This window comes from Poecilia reticulata, chromosome 5 (genome assembly GCF_904066995.2).
Source record: "Poecilia reticulata chromosome 5, P_reticulata-male-v2, whole genome shotgun sequence".
NCBI classification, from domain to species: domain Eukaryota; kingdom Metazoa; phylum Chordata; class Actinopteri; order Cyprinodontiformes; family Poeciliidae; genus Poecilia; species Poecilia reticulata.
In genome coordinates, this window is record NC_088834.1 from 32,323,317 (window position 1) to 32,339,055 (window position 15,739).

Here is a 15,739-nt window from a genome sequence, read left to right on the forward strand (position 1 = left end):
TTTATTGCAGAAGTGGTATTTTGTGGTTTTCAGATAGTTCAAAGAACTACATTTTTAAAATCATTAACATATCCTCTGGATAATTTTTAAGACTTTGTTTCGGTATACATATTTCAGTAATGGCATAAAAGTTACGTTTTTTCAACGTAAAAAAGTAACTGGTCGTCGCAAGTGATGTAATATTTGTTGTGATACTTTGATATAGAACTTTTCTGGCAAAAGAGCAAGAATTCTGATGAGTTCACGCAGTTCCATGGTTTTATTTCTATTTTTGACTCATAAAAAATCTATTAGAGTGAGAAAAGCTAAGAAAAGCACAAACATTATATTTGATATTTTCCCTATTCTAATGCAAATCCCCACTTTCCTAAAACGGAATTTTGACTTAAAAAAAGGGAAAAAATACCACTTCTAAAACATGTTTTACGCAAGGGGAAAAACACATTTCGGGCAAACAATATTATTTTAAGAAGGTGGCAAATGTTTCAATAGTTTTTTTTATTCCCTTCTTGATTTCTTTTTTCCTCTATATTCATTTAAATTTGGCATTTCTATTTCTACTAAACTGCACCGCTTCTGTAAATTTCATGTTTAGACTTTCAAGTCTGTAGTTGTCCTGATAAAGCCTTCTTTTAGTAGCTAGGATTATAAAAAAAGACATTTTTACCCTAGTCATTGGTAATTATTGAAGTACGTTTTTTTTAAGACAGTAATTTTTTTCAAATATACCTGTTTAATCAGGATTTTTTATTTTTGGAAGATGGGAGAAACCAGAGAAAATGTGTTGACCAACTTGGTTAACATGAAGTTCAAATTCCAAATTTCCTTCCAATCTTCTATTGAGTTAACAAAATAAAGTTAGAAGTGCATTAACATAGGCACATAGTGCCAAGGTGGCCGCAGCAAATTTCAAATAAACTGAATCCAAACCAATACTGCTCCAATTTGTCATTAAAAGTATTTTTTATTTACATAGATGATTTTAAGATCATGACAAAGCGTCATGGAGGAGCAATCACACATAAGGATCGTAAAACCAGTATGTCATCTATCAGAATACATCAATATAAAAAAAAAAACCAGAGGACAAAAAGAAATAGAAGTGTTTTCTTCTACAGAACATAGAAACACCACAAAGACTCCCTGAGGTATTCATTATTAAAAACTGCAGAGTGCTGAGGATCTCGGCGAGGTTTGGGTTTTTCTAAGTGTTCAGGACAAGAAGTCTCAGTCCAACATGATCAAATCCACCCGTGACAAACGACAGGAGGAATTCCACTCGCATGCTAACTCTGATCACAGGGAACCTGGGCAGAATTTTAACTCATAATACAGGAAGTGGAGGAATCCACTGAGACATACACAACAGAAAAACACAGATACCAGCAGAAGTGCCCCCATGTTCATTAGTTCTATATCCAGCTTGCATACACAGTATACAGATAAGACTCCCCGGCTAAAATGCTGCTTTCCTCCATCAATTCCTGACAAACTGCAGCTTCTACAAACACACTTTTCCCTTTCTTTCTTCTGGAACTTGTCAAACGCAAAGAAGTTGGGAGAACGTTCCCACACAATGCAAGTCTGCAGATTTTCACACGGCAGAGCATCTGACAGAATGGCGTGCGAGAGACGTCGTCTAAAATGTGACAAACGTGAAGGTAATTCGTGAAATGAGCTGAATTCTTTACGACGCATCTCTGACTCGCTCGTGGCTCGCCGGTTCTCCCTTCAGCTGTCGATCATTTCCGACAGCTCCTGCAGCAGGTCATCCTCTCCGATGGCCGGGTCCACGTCGCCCTCCAGATGGTCGTCGGTGAACTGGTTGATCAGATCCTCGAAGTCGTCCACCGAGGAGCTGCAGGCGTCAGGGTTGGAGGTGGAGGTGGAGGTGGAGGCGGTGCGGGACGCCGCCGCACTGGATCTGCGTGCCCTGGACTGGGTGGGACTTCTGAGGACGGGACTGAAATGAAAGAAGGGAGGCGGCCTTGTTCATGTTCGTGTAATAACAATCTGACATCTGAAGTATCCGTGTTGATCCTTTGAGATGGTGGAAGGTAGGTAAACAATGTTTTTCTTTCTACGTGTTTGTTATGGCATTATATTATGAGACAGATAATCTGATAAAAAAAAATAAAATTAGCTCCACTGCCTTCTCCCAGTAGTAACAGCAGAAATATACGACTCAGTTAGAAACAATGAATCAGAGCCAGCAGGAGGCTCTTAGTGCAGCCAGTCACTCTCATGCTCCCCCCTGTCCTTTTTTCTCTCCTGCGCTACAGCAGGGTCACAATAACATAGTCTGTCATGAATGCTAAGGCTAGTTAGCATAGCCGCTGTTGACGGCAGATAAACAGTTTTAATGGAACGGAAAGCTATTTCTTTGCCATTAGCACATTGAACAGCATTGATTGGCAGCATTAAGCCCCTCCTCCTGGCTCTGATTGGTTGTTTTCGGTCGGGAGTGATGCATTTCTTCAGACTAAAATAATAGCACAAATAGGAGCTATTATTTCACAGATTATCTCTCTTATACTATCAAGACATAATGACAATTTTAACAAATATGTAAGAAAAACATGTAACAAAATACAGCTTTAATGTGGGATTTTTTTTTTTAAATGACATGGATAACAGAAAAACATTCATATCGTCTGACTGACTAAACTTCCAATTACAGAATATTTTACTGAGTGCTTATTACCGCAAAAGGTACAGCTCAAATTAGCATTCAGCTTCAAAAAGATTCAGCCTAGCCCTCTGTACAGCATCACCTCTGATAAAATAGATATTCACTGAGAGCAAGTGATTTCAGTCCAGTAGACTCGCTGGAGTCTACACCAGCGAGTCTACTGGCTGCCAATCAGATGAAGGCAGACCAAGATTGCAATGTTTGTTCTATTTTTATTGATGTGGTCTCCGGTCCGCTTGATCTGCATTCTAACCACTCCAGAGTTCACTTTAAACAAACCCAGGGCTAGGTTTTTAGGCGAACCAGAGTTCACTTTTTTGGTTTGGATCAAAGTTCGATTACGCAACAAGCAAACCAGACTTTCCAGACAGACGGAATGGAGTTGGATTAAAGTGGACTAAACAGTTCTTGTGTGAAAGCAGCCTTGGTGTGAACTTACCTTTGTGGGACCGGCCAGCTGTCTCTGACTGCATCTCCACTGGCGGCTGCCTTGATGTCTTGACCCTGAATCTGCGTGAAGACAGGAACCGTCTGAAGCTCGTCCCTCTGGGTGCTGGGGGTGGGCGGCACAGCAGATGTCAGCTGGACCTCTTTGTTTGAAGACTTTAAGGGGAAAATTGGCAGAGTGTCAGTAAATTCAAGGGTTGATTTGAGATAATGACAGATGTTCTAAACACAGGAACATTCAGATATAATCACATCCTTAAAGACAGTCATCTGTCACGGACATTTCTGTTGAAGCAATGACTGACTGTTTTGATTTCTAGCTTTAATGTCATTGTCATTAGCATGTTTCAATAATGATGAAGTATAAAGTGAATGATGCATAGCTCGGCCTTAAGCGGGAGCAATCTACCTGCTGAGCGACGGTGGAGCTGTTCATGGGTTTCACAGCTGCAACAGCAGAACCCTCCACTCCTCTCTTCTTCGGAGGCGGCTTCACCACTGATGGCTTCACATTCAGCTTAGGCCTCACTGAAACAAAACGAAAACAAACATTTAAAAAAACAGCATATTATGGGATGGAAATAGAAGTGCTTCTCTTCTCCTAACTGTTCTTTATAGTAGATTCTACACACATGTTCAGACTGCAACCAGCTTTCTGTTCACCAGAGGTCAGCAAGCTTTTTCAAACTTACTTATAGAGAAGAAGACTTGTTTTGTCCAGCCAAGTAAATAATTCCTTAACACAGATTGTACTAGCTCCATGGCAGATTAACTTATAACATGGGAAAATGTCTTATTAAAAGTGAAATAATCAGCCAACGGAAGTAGAAATTGTTCATCAATATTATGGAATTATTTACTGAAAACAACTTCTATATCTTCCTGAAAAGTTACTTGTACGTTAGTTCTGTCTTATTTCAAGTACCGTATTTTCCGCACTGTAAGGTGCACCTAAAAACCTTCAATTTCCTCAAAAGCCGACAGTGCGCCTTATAATCCGGTGCGCCTTATATATGGACCAATACTGAGCCACAACAGGTCTAGCAACTACGGTAAGCAGCCACCGACTTCATTTTCGCCTGTAGAAGAAGAGCGCGGTGCATGCTGGGATAGTTGTCAGAACGCTGGTTTGTTAATAAAGTTTGATTGACCTATCTACCTACCGACCTGATAATCAGGTCGTCTGCAGGTCATTTAGCACCACGTTCTCCACCAACATGCTGTGCGCGAACGGAGAAGGGTGACCATCGTCCGGCCACGCCCCGGTCCAGTTGCGGAAGGCTCTCCTCGGCGGGGGAAGAGAGACAGAGACTGAGGCGGCAGCGTGTCGGTTGGTCTGTGTTACCCAGAAAGCAGTTGGGCACAATATTGCAACACCAACACCGTGAGTGAAACAATGACTGGGGCAGACTACTATATAAAGTACTCTTCTTTATTATTACACATACACATTTGTAGAGAACGGAACAAATTGCGTCCCGTAGCGTCTATTCAATGCGCCTTATGATCCGGTGCGCCTTATAGTGCGGAAAATACGGTATACTAAGATATCTGCAGTAGAAAGTAGACAAACACACTTGCTAAGATTTTGTGTTTTTGTAATATACACATCCATGTTTGGGGTTCATTAACATTTCAGATCAACTGAGTGGACCACAGCTGCTGATTAATAAATACAATCCTCAGAAATAAGACCTCCTAATAATTGTGTATATTAGCAGGTGTGTATATTTGTCATGCATGTCTGATCACGTTAATGATTCCTCTATAGAACGATCAGTGACATAGGACAGGAAACAGATTTGTCTGAACAGAGCACATAATTTGTTATTTGTCCCCCTCAACAGTTTTGAATAGTTTAATCTAAATTTAGAGGATTTGGAATAAACTCAGACCTGATCCCTGCAGGTCACGTTTGCTCAAACCAAACAGAGAAAGTCCAGTTCTGTCTCGTCTCACCTTTGCAGCTGCCTGGATGCTCCAAGGTTTTGGTCTGATTAGAGTCTGCCGGGAGTTCTGCAGGCTGGCTCGACTCCCTCGTTATCTGTGCAGACGGCTGTGAGACGGGGCTTCTTGTGGTTTTGTCCAGGAAGTCTGTGGAGCTCTGCTTTGGTGAGGTTGAGAGCGCCGTTGCCGTGGCTGCGGTTTTGGGGCCAGGAGAAGCCGTCCTCTTCGGAGGCGATGGTGCTTGCGGTTTTAGGGAGACAAGTTTCCGAAATGAGACTCTGGAAGCCGGCGGGGGCTCTGCCGACGCCTGACAGGTCGTGGCAGGGATCTTCCTCTTGAGGGCACTGCTGGCGCTCTGCTTCTGAGACGAATCGGCCTCGGCGGGGCTTTTGGCCTGCCCCTCCCGCTCCTGCCTGCGGAGGCGTTTCTCCTGCATGATCTCCTCAAACGTCTTAACCTTGATGGCGGAGGCCTGCACGGACAGTAAGTTTCCGTTACTCATGGCTGGCAAACCAGCAGCCAATCAGATGAAGGCGCTGAAGGACCAGACATACCTGAGCAGGAGCTTCTGCAGTTTTTGCCGGCCTCTCTTCTGGTTCAGTGCTCCTTTCAGCCGCCGTGTTGCCTTCTATCACACAGGAGAAAACGTGACAAAATCAGCTGGAATTATCCTCCATATTTGCCACATTTTCATTTTGGGTCATATTAAGATCATGAATGTTCTTAAAGGGCCAGTTGTGCCAAGATATGTTGATCAAACCCATTAACAGATTGCCAAGATATTAATAAAAAAGCTGTCTCTGTATTCAATAAGTTCCTCATAAAGTGAAATAATATTAAGCATCTTTTCACACGGAGCAGTCACTTTCTGAATGTCACAATTGTTTTTGTGGTTTTTACAAAAATCAGAAATTGCTGCTTTTGTGTCGTCAATTAAATATTTGCAAGAAATTTTGCGATATTTGTCATTGTGACTTTTGGTACACGACTCAAGTGCCGAGTTACTCATCAAAACATCAATCATTTAACACTTAACACTTACATTATCACATGGACCAAAATATAAAGTTATGTGGAAAGACTGAAATTAAAATAATATAAATATCAAAATCAGGCAAAAGACAACATTTCCCAAATCAGTTTTTTTCAATTCTGAAGCTTGAACAAAAACGGCAGGTGTGTCTGTGTTTGGTTAAAACATGTTTGTTCTTCATTCAGTGGGGAGAGAATCCAGAAATTTTACTCAAATAAGAGCAGCGATATGTCATAATAAAATAACTCAAGTAAAAAGTACAGCATAGTAAAAAAAAAAAAACTCCTAAAACATTATTTCAAACAAGTTAATCAACTACCCAACTCTGCTTATTCTGCTTAATCAGAATATTTTTGCGGAAAATTTGCAAAAAAGAAAAGTGTGGTGATCTTGTTGATTTTGTGTGAATTTCTGTGGAATTCTGCTAAATAAATAGAGGGACTGACTTCTGTAATTTGGCAGTAAATGGATAAACACTGCCTTTATTTGATTAATAAAGTAATATGTATGCACACAAATGCTGCCCTGAAGGCTCCGTTTAAGCGGTGGTGGGCCAGATCCGCTTTGTGTTTCTTACGTTGGGTTGGGGGCTTCTTGACTCGCAGCAGATGTGGCCTCTTGGGGGCGCTGTGCTCGGGGCTGTCGGTGGTCTGCTGGGCCTGGACCTTGGCTGCCTTCTCCCTGCGGATCTCCTCCAGGGTCTTCACCCTCACCTTCTCCACGTCAGCGGCGTCCATCGGCCCCGGTCCCTTGGCTGGAGCCTTCTCCTCTGGATGCTCCGCCTTCATCAGGTTGGGGTTCTGGTTCTGTTGCTCCTCCTGCTTCATCTTCTTCTCTCGAATGATCTCAGAGAAGGTTTTAACGTGGCCGATGGGGGCGTCTGTTAGAGTGATGGATCTCTTGGTCGCCTTGGCGGCCCTGACCGGATCTGGTTTGGTGGTTTCCGCTGCGTCAGCTGCAGGAACGTCCTTCTGGCTGCCGGCCTTGGCCGCCTTGGCCTGTCTGATCTCTTCTAGGGTTTTGATGCGGATCCGATCGGGAGCTTTGGTAGACACTGGGTTGGCCTCGGCTGGAGAAACGTGGGAAGGGTTTGTAACTACCAACATGAGTAAGAAGAGAAGTGCTGCCTCTAGTCAGAGGTCTTACCTGCATGAGCACCTCTGACAGGAGGAACCAGCCCAAGTCTTTCTTTGATTGGCTTCAAGGCTGAAGAAGAAAAATGAAAAAAGAGTTTGTTGATCTGACCTCAACCTGTGTAACATGACACCACAGGAAGAATATTAGTAATCTGACTGAATCAGCAGGATTTGCAGTAAGGAAGCACAGACTGTCTGCTTGTTTTTAGCCTGACCTCTGACTGCTCCTTTTGTAGGCAGGTGCAACTTCCTCAAAATATTGTAAAAAGAATTAAATCATGCTGGTAGTGATTATTAGAAGGTAGGCCTGTCGCGATAAACGATTAATCAATTAATCAGATGATAAATTAAACATATCGACCTCATTTTAATTATCGTCTTTATTGTCTCTTCCGGCCTTTTTTCTTCCTGTTGATGACACTGAATGAAAAAGGGCTCAACTCTGGTGCCCTCCACTGACCCTCCCTTCCTCATTCCCTTAGTGTAATGTTCAGCGAACACGACACAAGTTATCGACTGATTGTCGGAAGCATTTTCAAAACCTGAGACACACATTAGCCGACAGAAATCCCAGGTATAACGGTTCGATCGGGTTCGTCGTGCCGTGTGGTGTCCAGCCACATGGGCACAAAATATTGGCTACAAGTCCATTATTTTAACTCATTTTAAAATCAGGCATTAATCAAGGCTTTACTAGAATCTACCTGTGACGCATGTGGCTAAAGTCAGCGTGAAGTCCTGACTGAATGAAAATCAATATAACCTATTTATGTCACGTTAACGAAGAACAGCTGAAAAGTTACCAGGTTTATTAACTGCAGTAGCAATTTGGCTCGAACTCCTCCCATTGTCATTTCTATATTCTTTGCACAAAATGTTGAATAAACATTAATGTTGTTTCCACATATCATCTCCAATGTCCGCTGGACTTCAGGTTGCGCTGTGTCAGCTGTTTGGGATTCCCCTCAGAAAGCACAGAGGAGAATCCGTGCTTTCTGATTGGCTACCCGTCACATTCAACACGCTGCCTTAAGCTCCCAGTCGGGGAAAACCCATAACTCACCACACACTGCAGGATGATCGGTTACGAAATCACCAGCGACAATCTTAGATCGGCCAACGATGTAAGATTGTCATAAGGGGAAAATAGTGGCAAAAAATTGTGTAGTATGAACTACTGAATAGGTGGTCAGATGTGCCCATCTTCTTTATTTAAAGCTAGTGATTACTGAAGGCCAATATAGTGTACAGATTTCATAATCTGCACTCTTTTGGTTGAATGCAGTATTTATTTCCACTTTGGCTTTATGTTTAGTTTTTATTCAAGTATGTTTTTTGTTCATGGAGACAGAGAATCCATTTTATTTTTGTTTTTGGTTGTTTTTTTTATTTAGTTTATCAGTTCCAGTGTTGTGTTCTTTTGAAAATAAAGTGCATCTATCTATAGCAGGAAATAGCATGCATTATTACGTCATTTCCATTAAATCAGTGTCAAAAGGTCTTGAAACAATATTATCGTTTATCGCAATAATTTTTTTAGACAATTAATCGCTCAGCAAAATTTGTTATCGTGACAGGCCTATTAGAAGGCAACGTGAATTAGCCAAAACCAGCAAAAACACATCTGAGCTTTGAAACACATGACAAACAGAACATTTTCAGACACCTCAGCTAGTGCGTTTCCCCGCTCACCTTTCTGAGTGTTGACCGGCGGTTGCTCTTCATCAACAATTCTGCCCAGGCGCTCGGCCAGACTTTTCTTTATTGTAATCTGTCCCCCGCTTTGAAAATCTAAAGCAGAACCAAACCAGGAGCTTCAGAATGGAACTAGCACTTTCAGCAGCAAGAGCAACAGATTGATCCAAACCCACCTGCAGGGGGCGCCCTTAGCCCGAGCCGTTCAGCCACGCTGCCTCTGGGTCGCTCAGGCTCTTCCAAAACAACAGCGCCTGATATCAGACACAAAGCAGAAGATCACTGATATGAACACAAGTGGTTCTCTACAGACTCTTGATTGGAAATAACAGTGATATGTAAATGGTGACAGATAGGATAATAAAAAATAAATAAAATAAATAAATACAGAACTTAAACTTCACCAGAAGCACCGTTCTGAAACGTAGAACTTTTTTCTTCTGATTTCTGAGGCCTGAATTATCCGAGGATAAAGTAACTGCTGATGGTTCCAGGGTAAAAGCTGAGGGCACAGGAAGAGCAGTTTGTTGCTCACCTCCAAACTGCAAGTGGGCGGGCCGGTATAATGGCAGGCCGTTCTCTGTCTCTCCGTTGGTGGAGGTGTCGGCGCTCTGGAGGTGGTAACCTGTCCTCCTCATGCTGGACTTCAGGGCCTTCCTGAGCCGGATCTCCTCCAAGGTGCTCACGCCAAAATTCAGCAGCTCTCCTGGACAAAACACGACCCCTCGTAACCTTTCCTGAGGCCTTCAGTCGTTGGGTCAGAGCTGCAGAGCTTGGTCTCACCTGACTTAGCCGTCTTCCTAGGTGAAGGGCCGACCTTGCCGTCCTCTCCCTCCTCCGAGAACTGATCTGAAACGCAAAGAGCTGAGCGGTCAGAATCAAAGATGTTGTTTGAAAGTGATCAATAGATTGGGAAAAGATGATGATGTCAATTCAAAACAAAACAAACCACCATTTTATGCTACCTATATTTGCCAAACGGAGCAAATATAGAACCGGTCTACAGGACTGGTTTAACAAGAAAGGCTATCCAAACAAAAACAGTCATTCAGCTTCTGCAGAGCAGCTTGGACTGAACTGACTGGTCTGAGTTCAGTCATCCACAAGGTGAAATGGACCTAAATGGACTGATGTTTACAGTTTGTAGCTATGGAAACTCTCCCCAAGACTCATGTACTCCCGATTGTCAGGCGACAGTCGGACCTCTGTGACATTTACTATCCAAACAGCCGTTTTGGCATTTGTTTTTTTTTTGCCTCTGGCAAATTAAACTGACCCGAGTTTAGAAGCACTAATTTCACATAACTTTGGGGGAAAAAAGACAGCTGGGGCTCACCTTCTTCATCCTCATCATCATCTGCTGGATTAATCACCACGGGTGGATGTGTGGGGCTTGGTACCGGCTCCTGTGTGTCCGTCTTGATGACCCCTCGGAGCTGAGGGTTGGCTGCATTGGGTGGAGCGGCGGCAGCCGGCGGCGGCGGGGCCGGCTCCTCGTGGGGCGGCTCCTCGCTTTTGCTCAGAACTGGAAAAAACAGCAGCCGTCAACTTAAAGAGCACTATGTTTCTTTAGAGCATATTGGTGGGAAGAAATTCAGCTTACCTTTATCAGGAGGGACAAAGACGCCCTCTATGTAGCGGGGCCTCTCATGGAAGAAGGCACAGTGTGGTTTCTGGCAGCCAGCGGGCTGGTTCTCCCAGTAACAGGGAATTTCCTTCCTGTTTTTCTGTTTTTGATCAAACACAAATGGCACTGTGAGCGGACGAGATCATCGTTTGGGGTTGCTTTAACGTTTCTTCTAATATAATCCAAACTACAGAAGCCCATAACCCTGAACCAGTGTTGTAGGAAAGCCTGGAGTCTGAAACCAAACATAGGATGCAACTCCAGCTGGAGAGAAGGCGGCAATGTTTGGATCAGAGTCAAGCATGAAGACTTACTGCAGGTTTTTAGCTTCTGACAACTTCTACACAGGTTTTACAGGAAGCAACTTCTCTTTGCTCCCTAGTTAGGGTTGCAGCTTCAACACCTGTGTAGCTTATTAACTACACAGATTTGGACGTAATTTATCACTTTTATTTTGACACATGCTTTTGGAAGGCTTGTAAATCTGACGCACAAACGACAACCGCAACATTAATCTGATGGTTGAAGAACCTAAATAACAGATTAAAGACAATAATCTTTGTTAATGAGCGCATATGTCTATTTATTCAACAATTTATCAGCAAAACAGTTTTGAAAATATTGCTTATTTTGTCAATAGATGGTTTTTGAATAAAATGTGATTAATGACAGACCCTGCAATTGATATGAGTTAACTAAAGAGTTAAAAATTTTAACATAATTCTTTGTTTTTATATGCTAAAGTTCCCGCTGAAACCTTTGTATTCACATGTTTTTGGTATGCCAATAAATCTCATGCACAAACAACATCCACTAACAACAGCGATGGACGCTGCTGGGGGTTCATTTTGTTTAAAAAAAAACCACACGATCTGACTGGACGCTGGAAAAGACTATTGCCGTGTTCAAGTTGTGCTAAAAGTGAGTAAAATTTTCTTTAACGTTGACAGGAAATTTGAAAATATTACTTGATATTCATGCATTTTTGGAAGACCAGAAGACTAATACCTAAACACCAACTACAAAAACTTAAAAAAGGCAATCATTTACAAAAAGCCCAAGATAAATTAACAATGCTAAGCCTGGTGGGGGCAGAAGAAAAGTCTGGTGGCCCATCAGGCTAATAATACACTGAGGGAAACCCTGCCATCGGTGAAGCTATTCGTGCCTCAAATAGCATCTCAATGCTAAACATGTAGCAGCACCACAGACGTCCCCAGTGCTGACGCCAGCGTCCGCATCCACATTTCTAAAGAAGTTCCACAAACGATCAGGAGTTTCTGAAACACTGGAAAGTTGACTGGCTAGAATATCACTCAGCTTCAATCAGATGGTTAAATGCACAATAAATATCTTTGTTCTTAAGCTCATATTTTATTCAATAACTTGGCAGCAAAAAGTGTATTTTGAATTGAAAATGTTTATGTGGTTTTCGATTAAAATGCAATTAATTAATTACAGTTAACTTGATTAAAACTCTTTATTGGCTTCCAGCACTAATTATAAGACATTAAATAGGTTAAAACCTAGCTCCTTCAAAAAGGAAACCTGAATGAAGTCGCTGGTACGACAGGGACGGCTAAACCGGGCTTACCGTGATCTCCATGTGGCGAAACTTGCAGACAGTACGGAAGCAGCGTCCTTCCTGCCACAGGTTACAGACAGTCTCGTTGCCCATGGCAGCCTCACAGTGTCGGAATGGGCAGCTGTCACCCTGTTCAGTAAAAAAGAAGAAAAAAAAGAAAAATGAAGCTCACTTTCTCAGTTCTCGTTTCAAGTCAGCTTCAAAACAAAGGATGCAAGTGCAGAGTGCATCAGAGGTCTCTGGTCTTACTTTAGTGCAGGTAGAATAGTAGAAGAAGTAGCAGTCGTCTCCATGGTTGGTCATAGTAATACGTGACGAGGCTTAAGAGGCGGCAGTGACCCAGCAGCTGGTTCCCTTCTGAAACGATCGAGACTCTCCCTGAGATCAAAAAGGAAAAAAAAAAAGGTTTCCTCATTACTTCTATTCCCGTTATACATCAGACCAGGGAGTCACATAATGAACCCAGAAGCAATCCGTCTGCCAGTGTTTACATGGTGACTTAAAGATGCGTCGGAGGAAATCTCTGTGCATCGGTCTTAAAATGTGACTCAAAAATTCAATCTGTTCAGATGAGAGATTAAAGTTTGCAAACGAACATCGGTAGGGCCGTTCTGCTGCTGCCATGACGACCATAGAGAGTTACTATGGTGTCTGAGACGACTAGTACTCTTTGGGAGGGAGGGAGCAGAAAACTGTAGCAAATGTGTCAAAATAAAGACCAACTTATTTATTTTTATGGAGAAACAACTTATTGTTCCATAGTGCTGACCAGGGTTCAATTTAATGTGGACTCGTTACTGACAGCTTCAATGTGAACATGTGGTCGAGTTTTGCTTTGGTTGTATTTGTATTCTGCATTCACTGTATTTTAGTGGTGGATTCCAGTCCAGTCTCACTCCAAGACCATGATGAAATTGTTTGTTTTTTTAAATGAATGTCTGTTGGGAGCAGATTTGTTGAAGAAGTGGTAAAACTGGTGGTTGCTGGTTTACTGTAAGTCTGTACTGTTCTGATGTTATAGAGTCTAGATGTAAAATTTGGACGGTTTAGATTTGTCACAAGGTGTTCTGCCGTTATTTGGATTGTTTTACTTTTTTTAATAAGTTTTAACCACAACTAAGATATCACAGCTGAAATTACTAGTCCAGATTTTGGTCAGGTCTTCCCATTAATGAACTGTTGGGGTTAAACCTTAGACTGTTCAAAGTTACATTTTTAATGCTTATTATTCAGAAAATCAATTTTCCTGCTTACAGTTTAGTTACTAAACAGCCCATAAGCATGTCTGCTACAGGACAGGTACTTGCTTAGAATTTTTTGTTTTATTTATTACATGCCAATTTATTTTTTATCATATTGGATCAAACTGAACTGCATCATAATTTGTTAGAAAACAAAATACTGAATTGTAGCAAATCTGGGTTTTCTCTTCCTAACCAATTAGATTGTTGCAATCGCATGACGCTACTTATCATGTGGGCTACAAATCAAGAGATGCATAACCCCAACGTAGCCAGGCATTTAGGCCAGAGAACGTCTCTCAACAGAACTTAGTTTTAGTTTTTGTAATTTTGTCGACATCCATCAGCTACAACTGACATTGGCTCACACTGCCCCACTTTACCTGAGGTGCCTATGCTGGTGTCTTCCTCTTGAGTGCACTGCTGGTACGGTGTCTCCGGAATTATATGGAGTCCTGAAGGAAGACTTGATCCATGAGATAAGAGGAAAAGTGGGGGAGGTCGCCCAGAAAAACTCGTCTTCCTATGTGATTCCTGGTCTCAGGCGATGTGAGACATCTGTATCTCAGCCAGACCGCTAAACAGGACCGACAAAGGGTGCAAAAGTCCTTTTTTTTTTTCCCGTTTTTTTTTTTTTTTTTGTATGAATAACTGAAGTGACTAATCGAGGAAATATATAGGGGGAATTAATCAGCCAGACGAATGGATAGGACAAAAAAATATTTAAATTCAAGTGGCAAACGTTGGGTTGATGTGTAGCCAAAAAAAAAAAAAAAACAATCTTCAGGGTCTTCTTGTGCCTGGGCGCATTTTGTTGTCGGTGTGGCAATATATATATATATATATTTTTTTTAAAAATTAAAAAATGGGAGAGAAATCTGGGCTTCTAGTGATTTTCAGCTGTTGCTTAACAACGCTGAAATGGAGTCTTCTGCCTACGGATTGTGATGAGTGCAAGCTATCCACATCCAGAGCTCCCCAGAGAGGGTCGAGAGGGCTGGCTCTAAACCTACAAATCAATCAAAAACACTTCCCAACAAACTGAAAGTGGGTTAATATGAGAGAAAGAGAGAGAGAGAGAAAAGGAGAGACAGCACAAACAGCTGAAACATTTCAACATAAAGCAGAAATACACTCTTGATATTGACTCTAGGGTATAGCAGTATTTGACAAAAATCGAGGTACAGATGCTAAGACAGGCTGCAGCTCTGTTAAAATGTCACATTTATTTATCTCATGTATGTTTTGCTGCTTAGGAACCTCCATTTTAAGCTGTAGATCAGCTTGAACAGGTTTGGCCTTATTCTGAAGGTTTTCAGGTGGTTCACACATCTTCACTAATTATAAGCCTTTCCCATAATGTTCCCACTCAAACCATTTTGTACTAATTTATCAGTTTATTTCTCAAGAGAGCTAAGGATATTGATAAAAACAGATACGATGGACAATACAAAAAAAATGCCAGTATTTTATCATACAGATCAGTTGACTAAAACTGATCCCCGACCTAACCAAAGCAGTTCTGAACGAACTCCAGCCTGCAGATTTTTATTACGTTGAAGAGCTCAAGATGTTCTTGCCAATAACACGAATAACGTGACAACTCCCCAGGTTTACGTCGCGCCTTTCTCGCTCTACCTCTCAAAGTAACATTTCTATTCAAACAGGATTAGCATCAGGGAGGGAACATTTTATTCAGTACCTTGCCCAGTTGTACGTGGGTACATGGCGAGGCCAGCTGGATCACAGCCGCCCCACTTTGGTGAAAATAACCAAAGTTTAAAAACAGACAAAGTGAAGAAAGCGATGACATACTTACTCTAAAATGTGTACAATAGCTTAAAGCTAGCTGGAACAAGCTACGAGCGATCCCCAAGTAGTGATGGAAATTAGACTATAACACACATTTATGAACTGATCACGACTCTTTATGGTTATCAAAAAACTAGAAGTACGGATAACGAACTATTCTTAATACTTGTAACGAGTTTGTACGACAGAACTTATTTTAGCACATGCTACATAATACAGGCCGAGACCTTCTCCTTAGCTAAAATGTTAAGATGGCTGTTTATGTCGTAATTACCGGAGAAAGTACTCTCCAGCTTCAACGTTTCCAAATAACAACAGAGTTAGCATATAAACACGACGTATGATTCCAATTACCAGTTGTTGTTTTTTTAAAAAGATATTTTAAAAGTTCTGAAATACGAGAGTTGTGGTCCCGGGTCGCCCAAGTCCGAAGATGTAGGAGACAAAATCAAAATGGCGGCTGCAGCTAAAAATACGAGTGGGCTCTGTTCAAATGTTGCGTTCATGTAACGAGGGAACCTCAG

At 41.9% G+C, this 15,739-nt stretch overlaps 1 protein-coding gene across 3 annotated transcripts; it reads right to left on the minus strand.

The window, feature by feature from the left end:
- Positions 1-939: 939 nt before the first annotated feature.
- Positions 940-15,675, minus strand: zc3h11a (zinc finger CCCH-type containing 11A). 3 transcript variants are annotated; one of them, XM_081607500.1, is made up of 17 exons: positions 15,570-15,675; positions 13,787-13,858; positions 12,412-12,540; positions 12,172-12,291; positions 10,554-10,677; positions 10,287-10,475; positions 9,734-9,799; positions 9,486-9,656; positions 9,127-9,204; positions 8,948-9,046; positions 7,266-7,325; positions 6,697-7,188; positions 5,641-5,714; positions 5,099-5,558; positions 3,549-3,667; positions 3,132-3,295; positions 940-1,963 (listed from the first exon to the last, which is right to left on the minus strand). In XM_081607500.1, exons 3-17 carry the CDS (start codon positions 12,463-12,465, stop codon positions 1,732-1,734), a joined length of 2,502 nt encoding a protein of 833 aa, XP_081463626.1. In that variant the 5' UTR covers positions 12,466-12,540; positions 13,787-13,858; positions 15,570-15,675; the 3' UTR covers positions 940-1,731. The 3 variants fall into 3 exon arrangements, with proteins under 3 accessions (XP_081463626.1, XP_008408542.1, XP_008408541.1); XM_008410320.3 differs by having other exon boundaries at positions 15,223-15,672; XM_008410319.3 differs by having other exon boundaries at positions 13,787-15,672.
- Between the last annotated feature and the right edge of the window lie 64 nt (positions 15,676-15,739).